Genomic DNA, 22,893 nt, shown 5'->3' on the forward strand with positions numbered 1-22,893 from the left:
ATGACAATTTGTCAAAAATTGCATTTTCCTAACTATACAAACCTGAGGTCCTTTAACAATAGGAAGTAGCTAGCGGCAGCTGGAACAGTCGTAAGCTTCGAACAAGGGGGAGAACAGTAGTTAACTGCTTGTCCGACAGTCGCGCGCCGCGCGACTGGGAGGTAAACAAATCACTTTTGCTTTTGGCCCATGCAAAATACGCAGAGTGAGGGGTGGTGGCATGAGGAGGGACTATATGTAAAGGACCTCAGGTTTGTATAGTTAGGAAAATGCATTTTCGACAAATTGTCATTTGTTCCGATACGTAATACAAACCATCGGTCCTTTAACAATAGGAAGACTCACTTCTTGGTGGGAGGAATCTGAGTCTTTTGATGAACAGACTGGTGTTCGTCCATCCCTGGAATGCCTCCCTGGTCGTAAGAGCGAGGGAGGGATCCAAGCCTCTGTCCGATTGATCGGGGTGTGCACCGCAGGATCAATGGTCAGACCTCTGGGCCGAGTACTAAGAGAGAGGCAAAGCGTATCTCTTCGTACCAGCAAGCAAGAACTTGTTCCTGTTTGCAAGAGGCAACATAAAGTATGGGTTTGTCTCAAGCTGGCATCCACTTCCTCCCCCTTGTTGGAGGAAGTGGTGGATATACGCTCCTATCCCTAGTGAAAGGGATAGGATGGGGCTCTGTTGAGTAGTTCACCTGCATCTTGTCCTTATCCAGCAGGGTGACGACCGTGTCCCTCTAACCACAGGTAGAGGGGAAGAAAAAGATGGGAAGAGGAGCCAGTCACACTCATTCACTCATCCATTCTTACGGTCACACCAGGACTCGATGCTGTTCAGCCTGCGAGGGTCTGGGTTCGCTACACAACGTGTTGAGCAGCCACCACGGGGTCCCAGGGAAAAAGATACCAAGGAACCTGTGGGCAATAACCCGAAGGTAGAAGGAGGGGCATGTGGTCTGGTTGGACCAGCCCCTGCCTTCAGTACCTGCGCCACGGAGAAGTTCTTGCGGACAAGGCAGCATCTCCTTCGCATCGAAGGCGGTGAAGTCCATTAGGGAGGGGACTGTGAACGACTCGAACCAATCGTCAGGGACCGAAGGGTTCTGAGTCTTCGCTACGAAGTTCGGTACGAAATCGAGCGTCACGGATCCCCATCCCCTGGATGCTTGACTTCGCAGGAGAAGTCATGCAGTTCCTCAGAGGAAAAGAAGGGAATAGTCGCATGACCTATCCCTCTCTCTACTTCGGTGATGTCCAGTACCCATACTGGTCTGTCCATTTGCCACGAAGTCTCTCGCATCCTCCTATCCCCATGCAGCGAAGTTCTCGGTAGTGGATAGGACACCGACACTCCAAGGTGGTGTGGGCGATGGTATGGGTACTGTGACAAGCTATTAAAACGAAGTAATGATTGCTCTGTAACAACCGAACTAAGTTAACAGCGTAGTTCGTAACTGACTCGGGCGCTCTGACAGCTCCGACTGACTGCGTTCGGTAGGAGGCAAGTTGTCCAAGCATCCGAGTAAGTCACGTGACCTTCGCCTTTAAAGGGTTATGCCGAGAGACCAAACAAATAATGTATTTGCTTGTCACCAATCCCGGACAGCGAGGTGATGATTCTCTTAAGGCATGTGCCCAACAGGCGAAAGTCAATTGCCTTCTAGAGACCGAGGTCCCTGAAGGCAAAACATCTCATAGTTGTTTGAATCTCAGCTAAGGAGAAACAACACTAGTTGTACCGGTTGAAGACGAAGGTAGATATTGAATGCAACCTACGTCTTCACAGACGAATCGAGAGAAGGATTCTCAAGATCATAACCTGTGCTTACAAATGACTGAAAATGCTAACCGCTATTTCATTGCTGTCCGGTGAGAAGTCGTAGTTGCAATGAAAGCGGGGCGTTCTTCAGTAATGAAAACACAGGGGAAAAAGCCGCCTGAAGAACTGCTCTCATGGGCTGAACATTTGGAAGTAGAGCTGTCAGGTCGGAGAGTAGGCGATGTCTTATGACACATCTGTTAATTCGGGTTGAACAACGAAACAATTGTACACCTACGAATACGAGATATTTTGAAGACAAACTCAGATGTCTGCAAAATCATTCGCATTATCGCAGTGCGATGCAGCGGGAGACTTGTACAGACTTCTGTTACCGTGCGGTAAACAGAAAGATGAAAGAGTCCAAGAGATATCTCTGTTGAAAATTCTCGCAATGTCGAAGGCGATGGAATCTAGCGTCACAGCAGTAGATGGTCCTTCATTATTGCGAGAATCCCCGTTAATCAGAGACTATAAGTCCATGATGTGGGCAGAGATACGGTTCGGTAGTCAATCAAAGCAGGGGAGAGAGAGACATAACTGACCGTGCATCTCAGAGGCCCAGCTGATACTGAGCTGCTATCAGGCAGTTCAATACGCAGTAGCCGAGCCTGGCCTCTCGCCGACTCGTCATCCTGAGTTGCCAGGTAATCCATTATTCCACAAAGGAATGCGTTCGGCTAGAACCACCGAGCATAAAAGATATGCTCGAGCAATTATATTTAGGCGAAACGAATTTCGGTAAATATAAAAAGTTTGAAATGGTGTTGTCGTGACAAAACCATAAGTATATAAAAATTGAAACTGAAAACTCCTGGGATGTTGCAGGCAACCCCGAGTTGCAGTTCAATTAGAATACTTCTCGTCTAAGTCGCAATCCGTAGATTAACTAGGATATGCGCCTACCCCTCGGACAATTCAACTGCTTAGCAGAATCATGTCGCGAGGTTAATATACGTAGTATATTTGTAGGATTCTGAACAACGATCTCCATCCTAAATTCTTTCCTTCAAGAAAACAAAATAAGGATTGGAGATCGACCACCTTCGATCTCTATCAAAGAGAGTGAAGGAGAAGTCTTCCTCGAAGGAAAGCTTCAATGGTGAACAGAATATTAAGACGATAGTTCAAGCCAAACTGGATATTCCCGTCCGTTCTTCTCTATTCCAGGTTGGTCGCCTACTGTGAGATAGTCTTCTTTCAGCAGCAGTCTTCTTCCCAATGCTAGAAATTCCAGGAACTCGAGCATACGCGAGGTCCCGATTATCGTGTAACATATCGGGGATTCTCGTCTCGCTCACTTTGGACCGTGGTCTCGCCTAAGTGTTTGGAGATCGTAAAAAACTCGAACACTCTGAATGCGCTAGAAATTCCGTAGAATTCTAAGCAGTCTGCGAAACCCCCACCGAATTCGTCAAAACGATATCGGCTGGTGGTCCTCTCGATTCCCGTAGAAATCGAGGAATGGGGTAGGATCCCTCCTCAACGACCGGGGCTTACGGTCAGGTAGGACCCGAAGGTCCCCCCGGTAGCGCAGTCCCCAACCGTGGGATCCTACAGAGAAATCTCTGTAGGATCCCTCCCTTTCCCTCGTAGTCGTAAGGAGAGAGGGAATGGGGGAGGAATTGGATACTCGCTCGCCTTCAGTGAAAACTAGTAGTTGGAGAAGAGTAGGAGCAGCCATCGCCTTGCGGCGATGGCCTCTCAGAGTCTGGGAAAACGTATCGTCAGGAGAAAACGTTTCCCCGAGGAGGGTTACGAACTCTCACTGTAGGTAAGGGTCTGCCGCCACTGTGAACGTCGTCTGGGTGGGGCTGATCGACACCTGACAGGAGAGAGCCGATACCGTCCTCCGACTCATTCCAGTCCTCGTCGAGGTCGAAACCTCTCAGGAGGGACCGAAGGAAGTATTTAAATACGGTGTCCGAAGACACGTAGAAAGCCGCTGTCGCAGTTAGAGGAGGTGGAAGTAGCTTGATCGACCGGCAGAAAGAGAGAGCCTTCTTGTCCGGAGACGAGAGACTCTGGTTCAAGACAGAATCGGCAAGCTCCGATCGCGGCAGACCCACCGTCGGTTTGGGTTCCCTCTCGGGCCCCAAAACGACTCGAGCAGAGACGTGGGCTCTGCTGGTGGGAGCGGCAATCCTTCCCCGAGGTCGTTGCGCTGACGAATCAGCGCCATAACCTCGACAAAGTTCCTCTGGATCTCGGAAGTCATAGCATCTTGCAGAGTAGGACCGTCAAGCCCTCGAACAAGAGCATTCCAAGAAACCTCCCCCTTAAGGAGGAGGAACTGCGATAGACCCCTCTCGGATTCCTCCTGCCACTTGCGCGTACGTCCTGGTCGGTCCGAAGATCGTACCTGGTACTTACGGCGTCGTGACGGGATCGTGCGGGGTATGCCCCTCACGATCACCCGCTGTGCCTCGCTCTTCCTGGTGCAAACCGAGGAAGTTGCAGGCACGGGAGAGGAAGACATGACGCTCCTCTTTCGCTCGCTGGCAGAACCAGCGGGCTTGGAGGGCTGCAGGCGATCGCCACTTTGCAGGTCTAGTCGAGCCGTTCCCAGGGAAACGGCGTGGACCGAGAACAGCGGCCCTGATCTCGAGTGCAGAGGAGCTGCTGCTGGTCCCCTATCCGCCGGTCCTGTGGAGCGGCGGTCAGGTGACCTGCTAGGCTCGCTGTCGCGGTGAGACCGGATGAGCGTCCTCTCGGCGCGTCGAGCCGCCGGTACCAGCCGCTCGGCTGGCACCAGCCGCTCGGCTGGTACCAGCTGCTCGGCTGGCACCGACGGCCGCGGGGACCCCTTCCTCGCCTCAGCGCGTGGCCGGTCGGAGACCGTCACGTCAGCCCGAGCAGCCGGCTGGTCGCTGCGAGAGCGTCCGCTGGCCTGGCGAGAGTCGTCTGCACGCCTCTCGCCAGTCTTCTGCTCCGCGCTTCGGTCTTGACGGCGAGCGAGCTCGGGCGTCAAGACTCTGGCTGGACGGTCTCCGGCGGGAGACCGTCCACTCGGTACTTCTCGCGAACAAGAGGCCGAGGCGGATCCTGGTTTAGCGGCAGAACCGCTAGAACGAGGCGAGGAAGTGGCCAGCGAAGCTGGTACTCCTCTGGTCCCCGTCTTCTTCTCCTTGGTAGAAGAAGAGACGGGCCCTGTTCCCGAGGGAGCAGGAGGACCAGCAGAAGAGCTCCCCGAATCGCCGGAGCGAGACGGGCCCTTAGAAGGTCCCGAAGGATCCTTCTTAGGGGGGAAAAACCCGGGTTACCAGCTGGTCGCTGCAAGAGTGGCCGCTGGCCTGGCAAGAGTCACCTGAGCGGCTCTCACCAGCCTTCTGCTCCGTGCCGCGTCTTGGCGCCGAGCGAACTCTGGCGCCGAAACTTGGCTGCACGGTCTCCCGAGGGAGAACGTACACTCGGGATCTCTCGCGAACGAGAGACCGAGCCGGAACCTGGCGTAGCGGCATCGCCGCTAGCACCAGGCGAGGAACAGTACCAGAGCTAACCGATACTCCTCTGGTCCCCGTCTATCTCTTCCTTACGGAAGGGGAGACGGGCCCCGCTCCGAAGGAGCAGGAGGACCAGCAGAAGGACCCCCCGTCCCACCGGAGTGGGACGGGCCCTTAGAAGTTCCCGAAGGAGACTTAGGGGGGAAAGGACTTCTTAGGAAGGCAGCAAGGGGAACTTCTTCTTCCTCGTCAGCTCACGCAGGACAGTCGTCAGGTCCTCCATCCAGGCCGGAGCCGGGGCTATTGCCGAAGCAACACGGCCCGAACTGCACCTGTCCGGAAGGACCTGGGACTTGGGGAAGACACAACGTGGGCGGAAATCAACATCAGCGGCAGGTACGGCAGGCCCAGCAGGCCCAGCGATCGCCTCGTAGAATCATCGGCAGCCAGCGGGAACCTGGGTACTGGCGGCCGGTCCAGGGGCGAGCTGCTGGAATAGCGGAAAAGTCCTGGGGCAGGCAACACGAAGAAAAACAGGCGGCGGCGGGCAACCCCCCCTCGGTACGGCGGCGGCCCTAGTAGCGGCAGACGGCGTCACCGACACAGCATGGGGAGTGTAGACCAGGCGGGGGGGGGGGAGCAGCATAAGCGGCCGTGGGAGTAGTGGAGACAGCCCCAGACCTCACTAGACGCTGCAGCGCCCGTGGATGCTAGGCACGCCCTGCCGCCGCGGTGGTCCATACCTGTCCAAGGTCGTCTCCCACGGATGTAGCACCTGCGGTAGCATAGATAGATTAGTAAGAGGGGTTCCCTCACGCACGGGGGAAAGACATGCCCCACCCCGAACGCAAGGAAGACCCCAAATACAAAATACAACGAGGAAGCTGAGCGGGGGGCAGGAAGGAAGACGAAGAATCGGATACCAAGGGAGTCGCGGGAGAGCTTTCCGACGACTTCCTGGCAGACCTTCGCTTCCCCTACCCCGCACAGCAGTGAAAAGTAATATGAAAATGAAACAGAATACTGCCCTTGCGATTCACTTCATAGAACTTAAAGGGGAAAAGATCAATTCCGGGTAAGAGCGGAAACTTGATCCAAATAATATGATGCTATCATAAAATATATATGAAAATGAAACAGAATACTGCACTTGCATTTCACTTTCACAGAAATAATCGTAAGGATCAATTCCCGGGTAAGAGCGAAAAATTGATCCAAATTAAATTTTATGCAAATAAATAAATGAAAATGAAAAGAATACTGCAATTGCAAATCCACTTCATTGCATTTTATCATACCAAATAAAAGGCTCGTGCCGAGCACAATCACGCTCTCGGTAACGAACGCACAGGGCGGCAAAAATATATGAAAAAAAGTACTTACATTTTTCAATTACACACTTCGCCAAAATACATGACTCGGCGCGAGCGGGCCCGCCCTCGGCACCGAGACTTAATTAAAGTGTTCAATTCATGAAAAGAGAGGAAATCGCCGCATCTACGGCGATAGCTCCAATGTTGGTTCATAATTAAGTAATGAAAATGAAAACAGTGTACTTACAGTTTCATTTTCAAGTCAAACAAACCATTAGTAGAAAACACAATATAAACAAAGCATACGACGATGAAGTGGGCAGAGAGCAATGACGAACACGCCTTCACACCCGCGGACCGAAACCCGAAAGCAAAAGTGATTTGTTTACCTCCCAGTCGCGCGGCGCGCGACTGTCGGACAAGCAGTTAACTACCTTTCTCCCCTTGTTCGAAGCTTACGACCGTTCCAGCTGCCGCTAGCTACTTCCTATTGTAAAGGACCGATGGTTTGTATTACGTATCGGAACAAATGAATATTTACATAAATACTATACACAAATACTATATGCACTAGTATTTTACATAATGATCAACTGTCCAAGAACAAAACTCCTCCAACAAAATAAAGACATTAAAAAATTCTTTTACAATACCTCTATCCAATAACAAATTTAACTCTTACCTCCGGTAAACTTTGAAACATCAGGACTATAGCACACTGCTTCTTCAGTTTCTTTGACTTTCCGCATCTCTTCAAGGAACGGAAACGCATTACCCTGTGAATACCCCATGCGGAGGAGACCAATGTGTACTGCAATCTGTTGATAACAATAATGTCCTTTCAAATAATTGTCCCAAAAATATACAACTTGGCCTCTAAAAAAAAATTTGGGATTAAAAGGGTTATGTACTTCAGTAAGACAGAGTTACTCAGAAGTATCTTTTCTGCATAATTACAGCAAACAAACTAAGAGTAAGTCTGTCAGTGAAGTTTACTAAACAGGAGAAATCTTGACATTTAAAAATGAAACAGGAGATTGATGATTACTGATGCATGAATTATTCATGTGAGATGGATCTTCACTGTCTCTTTACATTTAAAAAAAAAAATGTCCCTCCACTTCACACCATAAGCAGATGATACAATCCTAACAAATGCCAAGAATTTTGCAGTTGCGATACTCTTGGGGTTCCAAAGCTAAGCTATCACCGAAGTTCTAAGCAAGACTTAATTCCATTCGTACACTGACCATCCTAAACATAATGTATATACAGTAGACCCTTGACTCACGAACGCATTGACCCACGTACAACTCGATCCCCGACCAAAATTATAGGTAAAATTTCACCCTTGACCTACGAACTAACGTTGAGATACGAACAAAAAAAAATGCGGAAAATAAAAATTCTGTTTGGGTCATGAACTAATTTTGAGACATGAACATTTGAAAAATGCTGGAAATTTCTGGAAAATAACAATTCACTTTGTTTCACAAACTAATTTTTAGACACAAACATTTGAAAAATGCGCGAAATCGCCCAGCACACGTGAGAGCGTTTGAGTTGCCATGGGAACAAGCCATCCTCCAGCCGCCCACGCACGGCGTCACCCACGCATCGCTCTTTGTCTCATCTCATTGTGTACAAGACGTTCGTCAATTCGCTTAGCATTTTTTGGCGCTAAAACTTGTGATTTTCTTCATAATGGGCCCTAAGAAAGTGAAGAGTGGTGGTGAAAGTAAGAAAGTGAAGAGTGATGGTGAGAAGAGGGTGCAGAGGAAGATAACCATTGAAATAAAGAAAGAAATTATAGAAAAGTTTGAACGTGGTGTTCGCGTGACCGATATCGCAAGTGAGTACAAGATGGCCAAGTCGACAATTTCGACAATTTTGAAAAAAAAACAAGGATGCCATTTAAAGAAGCAAATGTTGCGAAGGGAGTGACAGTACTAACCAAGATGAGATCGCAAACCCTCGAAGAGGCAGAAAAAATAATTTTGAAGTGGGTACATGAGAAACAGATGGCAGGTGATAGTGTAAACGAGCCGATCATCTGCGAGAAAGCTCGGCAAGTGTATCAGAGTTTGCTGAAGGAAACTCCTTCTACTAGTGCCACGCCAGATGATTTTAAGGCTAGTAAAGGGTGTGTTTGATAACTTCAAGAAAAGAACTGGAATTCACTCTGTAAGGTTAGGCATGGTGAGGCTGCTAGCGCAGACAAGGCTGCGCTGAGGCATTCGTGACTGAGTTTGCGAGTTCGTGGAGGCCGAAGGATACGTCGCCCTCAACAGATTTTCAATTGTGATGAAAACGGGCCTCTTCTGGAAGAAGATGCCCAACAGGACATTATCACCCAAGAAGAGAAGGCGCTCCCAGGCCACAAGCCAATGAAGGATAGGCTTACGCTTTTGTTATGCTCAAACGCAAGTGGCGACTTGAAACTAAAGCCGCTACTTGTCTACCATTCAAATAACCCGCGTGCCTTTAAGCAGCACAACGTAAATAAGGCCAGACTGCCTGTAATGTGGAGGGCCAATACAAAAGCATGGGTGACAGGAACTTGTTTATGGAGTGGATTGATGAAGTGTTTGCGCCGACCGTGAGTAAGTACCTAACAGAGAACAAGCTACCCCTGCGGTGCCTTCTGATCATGGATAATGCCCCGGCACACCCTTCGTACTTGCTGACTGCAGTGACATGACTTCATTCAGTTCAAGTTCCTTCCACCCAACACGACCTCTGTTCTCCAGCCCATGGACCAACAAGTCATTAGCAATTTTAAGAAATTATATACGAAGGCGCTCTTCTCCAGATGCTTCCGTGTAACTGAAGAGACAAAAATTAACCTTAAAAGAATTTTGGAAGAAGCACTTTTAATGTTTTTCACTGCATAACCCTCATTGATAACGCATGGACTGAAGTTACGTGAACCGTCACATTAAATTTCTGCGTGGCTCGGAAACTTTGGCCCCAGTGCGTAAAACTGTCCGGGTGACTTTGAGGGCTTCGATGCAGAGATTGTGCAAGAAATTGTGTCCATGGGCAACAGTATGGGTCTACAAGTCAACGACGAAGATGTGAAGAATTGGTCGCTGAACATTCAGAAGATTTGACTGCGGACGAACTTGTTCAACTCCACAAAGAGCAGCAGGAGCAACTTGCTCGGGAGCAATCAACTGACGAAGAGGAGGCTGGGGAGGAAGTTACAGATGTCAGCAGTGATGTGATAAAAGCCGCATTGGAAAAGTGGAATGATGTCCAGTGCTTCCTTGAATTGTATCATCCGGACAAAATTGTTACGAACAGGATCGTGAATATGCTCAATGAAAATTTAATGAGCCATTTCAGAAAAGTTATGCAAGGAAGGAAAGGCAACAGACATTGGATAAGTTTGTGATTAAACGTTCACCAAAAAAACCTAGAAGAGTTGAATCTCCGGAACGAGATCTCCGAACCTGGTGGATTGGGGAGGGTTCTCCTTCCGCACATAAACTCCTCCCCACCCACCACCCTCCTCTTCTCTTGTCCGTCAAGCCAGAAGTCTCGCCATCATAGTAAGTGTTCACTTTACAAACGTTTTTATAGTGTTAGTTTACCATTTTAAATTATATTATTAGATATATTAAGGTTTTTTACACTGACTTTTACATTATCTGTGTAAAATAAGGCAAAATATGACAATTTGTCGAAAATTGCATTTTTCCTAACTATACAAACCTGAGGTCCTTTAACAATAGGAAGTAGCTAGCGGCAGCTGGAACGGTCGTAAGCTTCGAACAAGGGGAGAACGGTAGTTAACTGCTTGTCCGATCGTCGCGCGCCGCGCGACTGGGAGGTAAACAAATCACTTTTGCTTTTGGCCATGCAAAATACGCAGATGAGGGGTGGCATGAGGAGGGACTTTATGTTAAAGGACCTCAGGTTTGTATAGTTAGGAAAAATGCAATTTTCGACAAATTGTCATTTGTTCCGATACGTAATACAAACCATCGGTCCTTTAACAATAGGAAGACTCACTTCTTGGTGGGTGGAATCTGAGTCTTTTGATGAACAGACTGGTGTTCGTCCATCCCTGGAATGCCTCCCTGGTCGTAAGAGCGAGGGAGGGATCCAAGCCTCTGTCCGATTGATCGGTGTGTGCACCGCAGGATCAATGGTCAGACCTCTGGGCCGAGTACTAAGAGAGAGGCAAGCGTATCTCTTCGTAACCAGCATTGTAAGAACTTTTTCCTTACATGAGCAAATGTAAAGTAATGGGTTTGTCTCATGTTGGGCCTCCACTTTCTCCCCATTGTTGGAGAAAGTGGTGGATATTTACTCCTATCTCTAGTTAAAGAGATAGGATGGAGCTCTGTGAATAGCTTACCTGCATCGGACTCCTATCCAGCAAGGTAACGACCGTATCCCTCTGCCCACAGGTAGAGGTAGAAAAAGATGGTGAAGAGAAGCCAGTCACTCTCTCATTCACGCATTCATTCTCCCAGTCATACCAGGAATCGATGCTGTTCTGCCTGCTCGGGTGCTGGGTAAGCTTACACAACGTGTTGAGCAGCCACCACAGGTCCCAAGGAAAAACGTATCCAAGGACTTGTGGGCAATATCCCGAAGGTAGAAGGACGTGAAGGTGGTCTGGTTGGCCCACCAGACACCTGCCTTCAGGACCTGCGCCACGGAGAAGTTCTTACGGAACGCTAAGGAGGGTACCGATACCTCTGACTTCGTGGGCTCTCGGACGGAGCGTACGGATGTCGTCGCTACCATCAGCTCGTACGCTCTCCTGATCACCTCACGTAGCCAGAAAGAAAGCGTGTTCTTGGAGACTTCTTTCTTGGTGACCCCAGTGCTAACGAAGAGGCGTCGACACTCAGGCCTGAGATGGTCGAGTTCTCTTCAGATAGCGCCGTAGCGCCCTCACAGGACAAAGCAGCATCTCATCCGCATCGTTATCATGTAAAGTCCAGCAGGGAGGGGATCGTGAAAGGACTCGAACCTGTCGTCAGGATCGACGGATTCTGAGTCTTAGCTACGAAGTTCGGGACGAAATCGAGCGTCACAGATCCCCAGCCTCTGGTATGTTTAACATCATAAGAAAGGCCATGTAGTTCCCCTATTCTCTTCGCCGATGCCAGGGCCAGCAAGAAGAGGGTCTTGAGGGTCAGATCCCTGTCTGACGACTCTCGGAGTGGCTCGAACTGGTGCTCGAGTCAGACTCCTAAGGACGAGAGTCACGTCCCACGCAGGGGCCTGAGTTCCCTGGGTGGGCAAGACCTTTCGAAGCTCCTCATTAGCAAGGATATCTCGAACGAATTCGTGATGTCCAGTCCCCTCAGTTTTAGGACGAGAGCCAGAGCGGCTCTATATCCCTTAACTGTGGGGTACTGAGAGGAGCTTCTCTCGGCGAAGAAACACGAGGAAATCCGCTACCTGCTGAAGAGTGGCTTCTGAGAGGAGACAAACCCTGTCTAACGACACCCACACAGAAGAAGACGGCCCACTTCCCCTGGTACACAGCTGCAGAGGACTGTCTGACGTGTCCAGCCATCTCGTTGCTGCGCTACGAGAAAAGCCTCTCGTTCGCAAGAGATAGTGGATAACAGCCAGCCGTGAAGTTGAAGGGACTGGACTGCGCGGTGGTTGGTGGTTACCGTTCTACGTGTGGCTGGGCTAGAAGGTTGTGTTTGGGCAGTTGGGTAGCTCTCTCGGTGCGTCTGCAAGAAGAGCCAACAGGTCCGGATACCAAACGGCTTGAGGCCGTTTGGGAGCCACCAGGATCATTCTGAGATTGGGAGTGACCAGCGCTCGACTGATCACTTTCCGAATCAGACAGAAGGGAGGAAAGGCGTAAGCGAAGAGGTTGTCCCAGGGGTGTTGGAGAGCGTCCTCTGCAGCTGCCCATGGGTCCGGCACGGCCGAGAAGAACACCTGGATCTTCCTGTTGTGCCGGGTGGCGAACAGGTCTACGACCGGTACGCCCCCACAGGTTGAAGAGCCTTTCCGCCGCATCTTGGTGTAGAGACCATTCGGTCCCTATCACCTGATCCCGACGGCTGAGCTTGTCCGCTACTACATTCCTCTTGCCTGGAATGTAGCGTGCTGACAGCTCTATCGAGTGAGCCGTGGCCCACTCGTGCACCTGCACCGTCAACTGATGGAGCGGAAGAGACACTAGCCCCCCTGCTTGTTGACATATGCCACTACTGTGGTGTTCGTCGCACATCAACACCACTGAGTGTCCCACCAAGCGGTCCCGAAACTCTTGGAGAGCGTTGAACGCCGCCTTGAGTTCCAGGACATTGATGTGAAGGTGCTTCTCGTGATGGTCCCACACACCTGCAGTCAGCAACTCCTCCAGGTGTGCGCCCCATCCTCGGTCGATGCGTCTGAGAACAGAAGCATCTCCGGGGGTCCGGGGGGGGAGTGCGTATGGGCACTCCTCTTAAGAGGTTCTTGTCGTCGAGCCACCAGGCTAGGTCCTGCCTCACCTTGTCCGTGATAGCCACGGGAAAGTAAGGAGGATCCTTGGCCTGAGACCAACTCTCCTTAGCCTCCACTGGAGAGACCGCAGGTGAAGACGCCCGTGAGGGACTAACTTCTCGAGTGACGACAGATGGCGATCACGACTTGCCATTGCTGTGCTGACTGTTCCTGCGCGACAGGAACCGGAGGCGGGCTGCCTCCCTGAATTTGCTGATACGCAAGTCTGCGGGAAAGACTTGCCCTGCTAGCGTACTATCAGCATACCCAGGTACTTCATCTTCTGCTTGGGTTCGAGATCGGACTTCTCGTAGTTTATCACGATCCCCAGATCGCGACAAAACTTGAGGAGTCGATCTCTGTCCTGTAGCAACTGCGAGCGGAGCTGCCAGGACCAGCCCAATCGTTCGAGATACCTCAGAAGACGTTATCCCATTCGAATGGGCCAAGCCGACACCAGAGTGAACACTCGCGTGAACACCTGTGGGGCGGTTGAGAGACCGAAAAAAACAAAGTGCCCCTGAATTGGTACACCGTCCCGTCGAAGATGAAGCGGAGGTACTTTCTGGAGGACGATGGATGGGTATTTGAAAATACGCGTCCTTCAGGTCCACCGAAAGCATGAAATCGTTCCCCCTGATCGAGTCGAGCACTGAGCGTGCCGACTCCATCGTGAACAGCGTCGTGCGAACGAAGCGGTTCAGGGAGAGAGGTCTATCACCGGGCGCCAGCCCCCGATGCCTTCTCCACTAGGAAGAGGCGGCTGTAGAAGCCTGGTGACTGGTCCTCCACGATTTCTACAGCTCGTTTCGCCAGCATGGTCTTGATCTCCTGTCGAAGAGCGTTGTCCTTTGCTGATCCCCGGACATAGGTCTGTAGATGGACCGGTTTGGAGATGAGGGGGGGCCGAGACTCGAAGGGTAGTAGATATCCCTCCCGAAGGACGTCTACTATCCAGTTCTCGGCGCCGTAGCGCTGCCAAGTCGCCCAATGGCTCGCCAGGCACCCCCCACTTCCGGCAGCAGGTGAGGGGGAACGCCGTCCCTAGCGTTTCCCTCCTCGTTTCGATTCTTACCAACACCTCCTCGGGGAAAGGAGGGCTGGGGAGGAGGGCTGGTTGCGGCCTCCTCTCGAGAAGTCGAAACAACTGGAGTCTTCACACGGGGTTTGGACGGTGCAACCGTCTTCGCCGCCGTGGAAGCGCTAGCCAAGCTCTTTGGTTTGGGCCGCAGTTACTCGAGGTTGCCCAGAAACCTTCGAGACTGCCTGGGTGAACTAAGCGGTCACTCTCGTCAGTGCGCCGCCGTTCCACCGCAGCGTCCACCATCTCTCCAGGAAAGAGAGCTGGGAACTCCTAAGAGGTCCATTTCTTAGCCCGAGTGCCGCCTCACGCCCAGCCCCCTTGGTCACTCGGGTAAGGACTGCGTCCCTACGCCGAAGAACCAAGTTGGCCCACAGGTTAGCAGTCTGATGGGCGAGGTAAGAGATTGCTCTTCCTCCAGACTGGCACAGTCTCCTAAAGAAGCGTCGTCTTCGAGAGCAGAACTCCCGGAGCCGGCCGCTACTACCTTGGATATTGTGAGGGACCACAAATCCAACCAGGAAACTGCTGGAATGCTGCCATAGCTGGTAGATTCCAGGGCAAGTGCCTCCTGCTGCGAGAACCATAGGTTCTCCGGACACGGAGCTGCTGCAGGGACACACCTGGAGTCAGCCTCGCTAACTCCGGGTTAACCTGTTTCGGCAGTATCGGGTCTTCTGATGGCACGTAGAAAACGCCTCTGCCGCTGTGAGGAGGAGGAAGCAGCTTAGAGGACCGTCCGGATTTTAGCGAGTCCTCCCGTCCTGAGACGAGATTCTCCACCTGATCCAGGACTGAGTCCGCCAGCTCTGATCGTGGGCAACCCCATCATCATTTTGGGCTCCCTCTTGGGACCCCCAAAATGACTCGAGCCGGGACGTGGGCTCCGATGGTGGTAGCGGCGATCCTTCCGCGAGGCCATTATGCAGACGCATCAGCTTAATGACTTCCGCGAAGTCCTCGTATCTCGGGCGTCACAGCGTCTTGTGGAGTAGGACCGTCCCAGTCCCTCCAACAAGAGCATATCCCTCGATACTCCTCCTTCAGAAGGAGGAACAGCGACAGACCCCTGACGGTCGCCTCCAACTACTTGCGCGTACGTCCTGGTCGGTCCTAAGACCGTGCCTGAGCCGTACGGCGTCATAGCCGGGTCACGAGCGGCGCACCTCTCGTGATCGCTCCTTGTACCTCTCTCCCTCCGGTATAGCCCGAGGAGGTTGAAGGTATAGGAGAGGCAGACCTGACGCTCCCCCACGCTCGCTGGCAGGACCAGCGTGCGTAGAGGGCTGCTGCCGATCGTCAACCCGCGGTGACGGTCTAGCAGTAGGCCTAGCGTCGCCGCTCGCCTGGGGCGATTGGCTCGGCTGAGAACGTCGAGAACCGCTCTCTAGCGTCAGGCGAGCTGCCGCTGGTCACCGTCTCCGCCCGGTCCCATCGGGAGCGGCGGACGGGTGACCTGCTAGGCTCCCTTTCGCGTCGAGACCGGCCAGCGTCCTCTCGGGCGCGTCAAACCGCTGGTACCAGCCGTGGCTGGTACCGGCGGTGCCGTGGGGACTCCTTCTCCGCCTCAACCCGTGGCCGGTCAGTGACCGTCACGTCAGCCCGAGCAGCCGGTGGTCGCTGCGAGAGCGTCCACTGGCCTGGCGAGAGTCGTGTGCACGACCTCGCCAGTCTCTGCTCCGTGCCGCTGTCTTGACGGCGAGCGAGCTCGGTCGTCGAAACTTTGGCTGGACGGTCCTCTTTAGAAGAGCGTCCACTCGGTGCTTCTCGCGAACGAGAAGCAGCCGAGACGGAACCTGGTTTAGCGGCAGAACCACTAGCACCAGGTGAGGACGCACCAGACCGAGGCTGATGCACCTCTGCGGATCCCGTCGACTTCTTCTTTGCAGAAGAAGCGACGGGCCCCGCACCCGAAGGAAACAGGAGGACCAGCAGAAGAGCTCCCCAGCTCGCCTGAGCGAGCCGGGCCCTTAGAAGATCCCGAAGGAGTCTTCTTAGGGGGGGAGGAGGCAACCTTCTTCTTCTTCGGCTGTTTGGCCTTAGAAGTCGAAGGGGAAGGAGAGGCAGGCAGCACGACGAGAAGACGATGAAGACGATGACGACACCTTCTTCCTCTTCCTCTTCTTCTTCGCCAGGCTCCGCAGGACAGACGTCAGGTCTTCCATCCGGAGGAGCCGGGGCAGTTGCCGAAGCAACAGGGCCCGACTGCACCTGTCCGGAAGGACCTGAGACTGTTACAGCAACACCAGCAGGCGGGAACGGCAGGAACAGGTCCGGGAACAGCAGGAACAGCAGGAACATCTGAAAGGTAATGTGTACCTGAAACGGAAGAGTCGCTGGAGCGGCCACAGGTACGGCAGGCACGGCAGGTACTACGGAGAGCCAGGCGTCCTGTCGACAGTCACCGTCATCCGTGGCACTGGCGGCAGGTCCAGGGGGTACTCTTGGGGCAGCGGAAGAAGTCCTTGGGGTCGGCAAAGGAAAAAATCCAGGTGGTGGTTGGGGGCATCGTCCTCTTTGGAACGGCGGCAATTGGTTTTTGTACTGCCACCGTGGGTGTCACCGACATTATATGAGGCGTATATACAAGATGTGGTGGCATCTCATACGCAGGGGTAGTTAATGTGGTCGTCGTGGTGGTCACCCGCACCATGAGTGACCACGGCCGGACCCCGCCAACCGCTGTAGCAACCCCTGGATGCTGGGCACTCCCTGCAGTCCAGCGACTCCCACACCTGTCCCAAGTCGTCCTTCGCTGCTGGCACACCTGCAGAAGCAACAGTCGGGTTAATAGGAGGGGCTTCCCCGCGCCTGGGGGGCGAAATACCCCCCCAGAGCGGACAGAAGACCCCGAATACAAACTGTACGTCCGGGTAGCGGGCGCCCTCCTCCACACTCGACGGATCGAGAGAGGAAAAGGACTCCGCTACCCCCCCCGCAGGGGAAGGCGCAAACCGTGGGGGCTGGCCGGGAGGCAGGAAAGAGGACGAAGTGTCCGTCACCAAAGGAGTCACTGGACTTTCCGATGACTTCTTGGCCGGCCTAAGTCTCTTCCTGCCCTCGTACAGCACCCACTGCGCCTCGGACCAATTCATACAAACCATACATGGCTCGTTGCGAGAGCACTCTCGCCCTCGACAACGAGAACAAACCTCGTGGGGGTCCACCTCAACAAAAGACCTGAACCCCCCACATTTACGTCCCTCCAGCCCGGGACACACTCTACGGGCGACTGGAGGGCGCGGTGAAATAAATCTCAATCTCCTCTAATTCACTCATTGCACATCAATTGAATAGAGAAAAAAGTACTTACAATCACTCCTGATATACAGAAAGAGAAAAAAACAAATACTCAAAGATGAAGCAAACGACAAGCGGGCAGAGCGATGGCGAACACGTCCTTCCCACACACTCCGGCCGAAAGCAAAAGTGATTTTGTTTACCTCCCAGTCGCGCGGCGCGCGACGATCGGACAAGCAGTTAACTACCGTTCTCCCCCTATTGTTCGAAGCTTACGACCGTTCCAGCTGCCGCTAGCTACTTGTCGATTGTTAAAGGACCGATGGTTTTGGTATTACGTATCGGAACAAATACATAATATATTGGTTCGTAGGGGTCGAGAACCAATTAATATTATTCCCATTAAACCTTATGGGGAAAATTAGCTCCGAGTCACGAACAATTTGGAACACGACCAAGGTCTAGGAACGGATTGTGTTCGTGAGTCAAGGGTCTACTGTATACCAGAGGAAAACACACAGCTTACCTACCTCTGGCACATCACGTTTTGGAAAACCAGAAGCTGTGTAAGCTTTTGCCACCTGCAACCAAAGATCACTAGCATGATGGCTGACATTCTGATTCACGTGAGCTTCAAGAACATCTGGATAAATTTCAAGTAATGCTCTTGATTCTTCTGAAGACCATAACTGTTGACTTGCTTCTGTACAAGTGAAACATGACAAAAATAATTGGAAAAATAAAGTCAATTTACATACTCACAAAGGCCTTAAAAGTACACAAACCATTTCCAGACATCTTTTATCAAAAGGAACCTAAAAAAATTCTTTTTCAAATATACAATGCAATGCACTTTAAAAGAATAAATAAAACAGATCTACAAAATAAGAAATAAAATACCCATCGAAAAGGTAATAAATTATATTATAGAACATATTTAAAAAAAAAAAAACCAAGGTTTTCACAACTGCCCCCATTTATTTTCATTACTTTCAAGTTCTATAAATTCTTCCTAAACATACAAACAGTTGTGCACAAAGGTAATGTACAGTATTCCAATTTTTACTTTTCATCCATTTCCATTCTATTATTAATGCCATGCTATTAGTTTAAACTTTTCCCAATTACATTCCTTTGCACAAGAACAAATCCTTGAGGTTTACTCTGTGGAAAATTTTGGGTTGTATTCAAAAACAAATCTTCTGGGCCAGCATTTGCAAAAATTTCACAGCTACATCAACTAGAACTTAACTATATGACAGACATGAGATTGCAATTCTTTACGATGATAATTCTCTCAAGGTTTTATCAATTAAACTTCCAAGTTAACCATGCGAGTCATGAGATTTGAATCTTTACAATGATAATTCTCTCACGGATTCCATAACTAAGCACTGGGTTAACAACACGGCAGTTGTGAGACTACACTCTACAATGATCATTTACTCTAGCTTTTGGCACCAACATTATATGACTGTAAACTGGTCATAATATTAATACCTCCACAATGATATTTCTCCCATGAATTTAAACATTAAATCTATGGTAACCATTTGACAATGGTAAACTATCTCAGGCATTGCCTAAAAAACAAAAGTGATTAAATAGAGTTAATAGTTAACACCTAAGAATCACTGATCAAAATTTAGTACTCACGAAGCCTCAAGCGAAACTTCCTTCTCATCCTCATGTCAACTGTCCTTGAAGTTTGAACATGAGGCCATCGTCCATGGGTCCCGTATATTTCCGAGAGTTCACGATAGTATGAGACATCCCGACGAATGGCTCCTGGCAAACTGTTATGTAGCTGGGTTTTTTCAAAACCTTTGATGATTCCATTCAAGATTTCCTTCAGTTTACTAGTAGAGTATTCGTAGCCTTCCTCATGCAACTTCTGCAAGAAAGAACAGAACTATCTATACTGAAACACTTTGCCATATAAACCAAAACACAAGTGTTTCTCTCGTATATGTTCTGTCATGTTTGTAAATTCTATTCCTTGAAAGTTTGCTTTGCAAGTTGATAGCATTTTAGGCTTGTTCCATATGAATCTTTGCACATTTACAATACAGTAATATTAAAAGTAACTGACACACCAAGATATAATGCTGGACTCTTCAGAAAGGTAGAGAATGAACAAATTATCTGAAACTAGCACCAAATTCTGCTTATGTGTCAAACCTAAACAGGAACTTATTGGCTTACATATTAAACTGTTTTAAGAGCTGGTAATTTATGCCAAAAAAAATCCACCCATATTGCAGCATTTAATTTTGATGTTTTTATACTTTCTGTACTTTTTTATTCAAGTGCATCTGCTAAATAAGCCATCATGGGACCAAAGAAAGTTGTAAGTGCTAGCCCTTCTGTAAAAAAAAGCAAGAAACACTATAGTAATTAAGAAAGAACTTGTAGCAAAGTGTTGGAGGAAGTTGCATGCCAATCTAAGTGAGAAAATGCCTACAAAAAGCACTGCTGTTAGTGAATTTAAGGCCAACAAAGGCTGGTTTGAAAAATTCAGAAAACAAATGGGCATGCATAATGTGCCTACTTCAGGGATTAAGGACATGTTTGCAAAGTGGAATGATGTAAAGAATTTTGTGAAGAATTTTCATCCCAACAAAGAAGTTGTAATCCATGTCTCACCAAGTTTAATGACAATGCCATATTTAACTTTAGGCAAACTTTAGGCAAATTTTAAAGAAACACTAGAAACAAATGTCTCTGGACGGTTTTGTTGTGTGATAGGGGTCCAGCAACACTCAAGCTGGTCCTAGCACCAGTAAAAAACGAAGAGAAGTAACCCCAGATAGGTCCTTGATGCCCGAGGTCCTTATGGAGGGAGAGTCCCCTTCCAAACAATAACCTCTCCTCCTCCCTCTCCCCTCCTCTCTGTCTTCCATAAGCTAACAAGTGTTTTCCATAAAGGTAAGCGTGACATTAAATGTTCATTTATTCATTTCGTTAGTGATTTTTTATATTTATTTCTCATTGTTTTCTGTATGTACAACTGTGTTTATTCCCTATAAAATGTATTTTTTGTTAATATTTTTAGGGGTCTGGAACGCATTAATTGTATTTACATTGTTCCTTATGGGAATTATTTTGTTTCAATTTTCATACATTTTGGATTTCATGGGAGGTTCTGGAATGGATGATTATATACGAAAACTGAGGTTCCACTGAATATAAACAAAAAGTACCTGTAATGTAAGATAAAACCTTATTATCAACATAAACTGCAGGACTGTAAAAACTTCAGCATAATTTTAGAGTTGAAAGCCATGTAAACACAATATACCATGGTCCATTAACTCCATGTACTACTGTACCATCTCTTTCCCATGATTATTGCAGTCTTATATCCCTCAAGAAGTTGCTCAACCTTCTTTTTTTTATCAAGGTTCTCAAGAGGTTGCTCAATCTTTTTTTTAATCAATGTTAAGTCATAATCTATATCTTTTTCCTTATTTTCCTCTGGCCTAAGTTACAAAAGGACATACGTTTGTTGCACCATGAGATCTGCCTTAAAAGGAAAATAAACATGAAATTAATTTGAACCTACCTGCTTGATTTCATCCCAGACTTCAGTATTCTTCACTCTGGTGTCCATAAACTGGTCCATGTGATCTTTGTATGCTTGCAATAGAACCTTTATTCCACTGGTGGGGAAACGCTCTGTAAAAATGAGAAAAAGAAATAAGCACATACGAGAAATCTGTCACATGAACACAGAACTGCCTATGTAGACCAAAAAATGTATGAAACATGTTATTGTCATGATACAATAAAGTTTTATGCATACTTACCTGGCAGATATATACTTAGCTATAGACTCCGTCGTCCCCGATAGAAATTCGAATTTCGCGGCACCACTCTACAGGTAGGTCAGGTGATCTACCGCCCCGCCGCTGTGGTCGGGAATAGAATCATTCCTGTTTTCTAAGACAGATTTTCTCTTCCACCGTCTCCTGAGGGGAGGTCGGGTGGGCCATACACCGTATATATCTGCCAGGTAAGTATGCATAAAACTTTATTGTATCATGACAATAACATTTTTATGCATTCAACTTACCTGTCAGATATATACTTAGCTGATTGGCACCTTTGGCGGAGGGTAAGAGACAGCTAATCTACTGAAATAGACAGGAAACAACATATGTTGTAGGTAATAAAAAATAAAAACCTTGATTCCTACCTTGTTAGCGAAAGACTTCATGGCTACTGCCTAGGAGCCCGTATCGCTTCAAGAGCCTCAGCGAGGTAGTGACCTCATGCTAAGAGTTCTTGATGGTCTGTTACCGGGGTCTTACCCACTTACGCTTCAGAACCTTAGATCTTTGTCAATGGGGGTCCTATCCACTTACATGACAAAACACCTTGCCTATGGCATGATCATAGAGCACGACACTAATCCCGATCACCTGATCCTCATTGGGGTTAGTATTACTACGATTGAAAGGAGTCATCCCCGGACATCCTTTCAAGCAACCCACAACTCAACAACAATATTAAAATAATTATTAAAATATTAAAAACAAATTTAAGGATCAGCGTCTGCTCCATTTCCCAGCCCATAGTATCCGCTGATACATAAGGTCCAAGAGAGAAACATTTATCGTATGTTATTCTAACATCCTTAAATAGTGGGATGCAAATACTGAATTGCCACCTCCAATAAGTTGCTGCTAAAATGTTTGTTTCTCATGGACATATTCTTCGTAAAAGAAAGGGAAGTTGCCACAGCCCGGACTTCGTGAGCTTTCACTCTCAGCAGCTTTAAAGAGTTCTCTTGGCAATTCCTATGAGCTTCGGTAATTACATTTCTGACAAAGAATGCCCAAGTGCGTTCTTTGACATCGGTCTCTTGGGGTTTCTTACCGAACACCAAAGACCTTGTCGACATCCCTGAAGCTGTGTCTTCTTTTTTCTAAATAAAATTTTAAGGTCTGACTGGGTCAAAGGGACCGATCCAACTCTCTTCCTACCAGAGAAGAGAGTCCTTGACTTCAAAACTTCTAGGCCAAGGTTTAGAAGGGTTCTCATTCTTCGCTAGGAAAAGATCCTGGAAAAGAAATGACAGCCGAGTCTTTTCTAAATCCCACCCGAGAGTCCAAGGCATGCAATTTACTGATCCTCTTCGCAGTTGCTAGAGCCAACAGGAATATGCATTTGACTAGTAAATCTCTGAATGAGATTATCTATAGGTTCGAACCTGTCCGACATCAAGAACTTTAGGACAACGTCCAGGTTACCAACTCGAGGGGAATTGATGATCTCAATTTCTTAGTCTCGAAAGACCTGATGAGATCATGAAGATCCTTATTATTCTCGAGATTCAGCCCTCTGTTTCTAAAAAACAGCTGAGAGCATGCTCCTATATCCCTAATAGTTGATACGGCCAATTTGGATTCTTCTCTTAAGAAGAGGGAGAAAATCCGCGATTTCGGTTACAGAGGTTATTGGAAGAGGACAGCTTCTTCGACCTACACCATCTACGGAAAACTTCCCACTTCGATTGGT

General features: G+C 49.0%; 1 protein-coding gene across 1 annotated transcript in view; it reads right to left on the minus strand.

Annotated features, from left to right (window-relative positions):
- The window catches only part of LOC135202959 (uncharacterized), a gene marked incomplete in the record, with an annotated part of 92,850 nt that overhangs the window by 23,460 nt on the left and 46,497 nt on the right, over positions 1 to 22,893 (minus strand). The window contains 4 exon segments of the mRNA XM_064232472.1: positions 7,258 to 7,393; positions 17,901 to 18,073; positions 19,027 to 19,264; positions 20,936 to 21,048. Coding sequence (XP_064088542.1) covers positions 7,258 to 7,393; positions 17,901 to 18,073; positions 19,027 to 19,264; positions 20,936 to 21,048 — 660 coding nt within the window.

The sequence above is a fragment of the Macrobrachium nipponense genome, chromosome 33, assembly GCF_015104395.2.
Source record: "Macrobrachium nipponense isolate FS-2020 chromosome 33, ASM1510439v2, whole genome shotgun sequence".
NCBI classification, from domain to species: Eukaryota; Metazoa; Arthropoda; class Malacostraca; order Decapoda; family Palaemonidae; genus Macrobrachium; species Macrobrachium nipponense.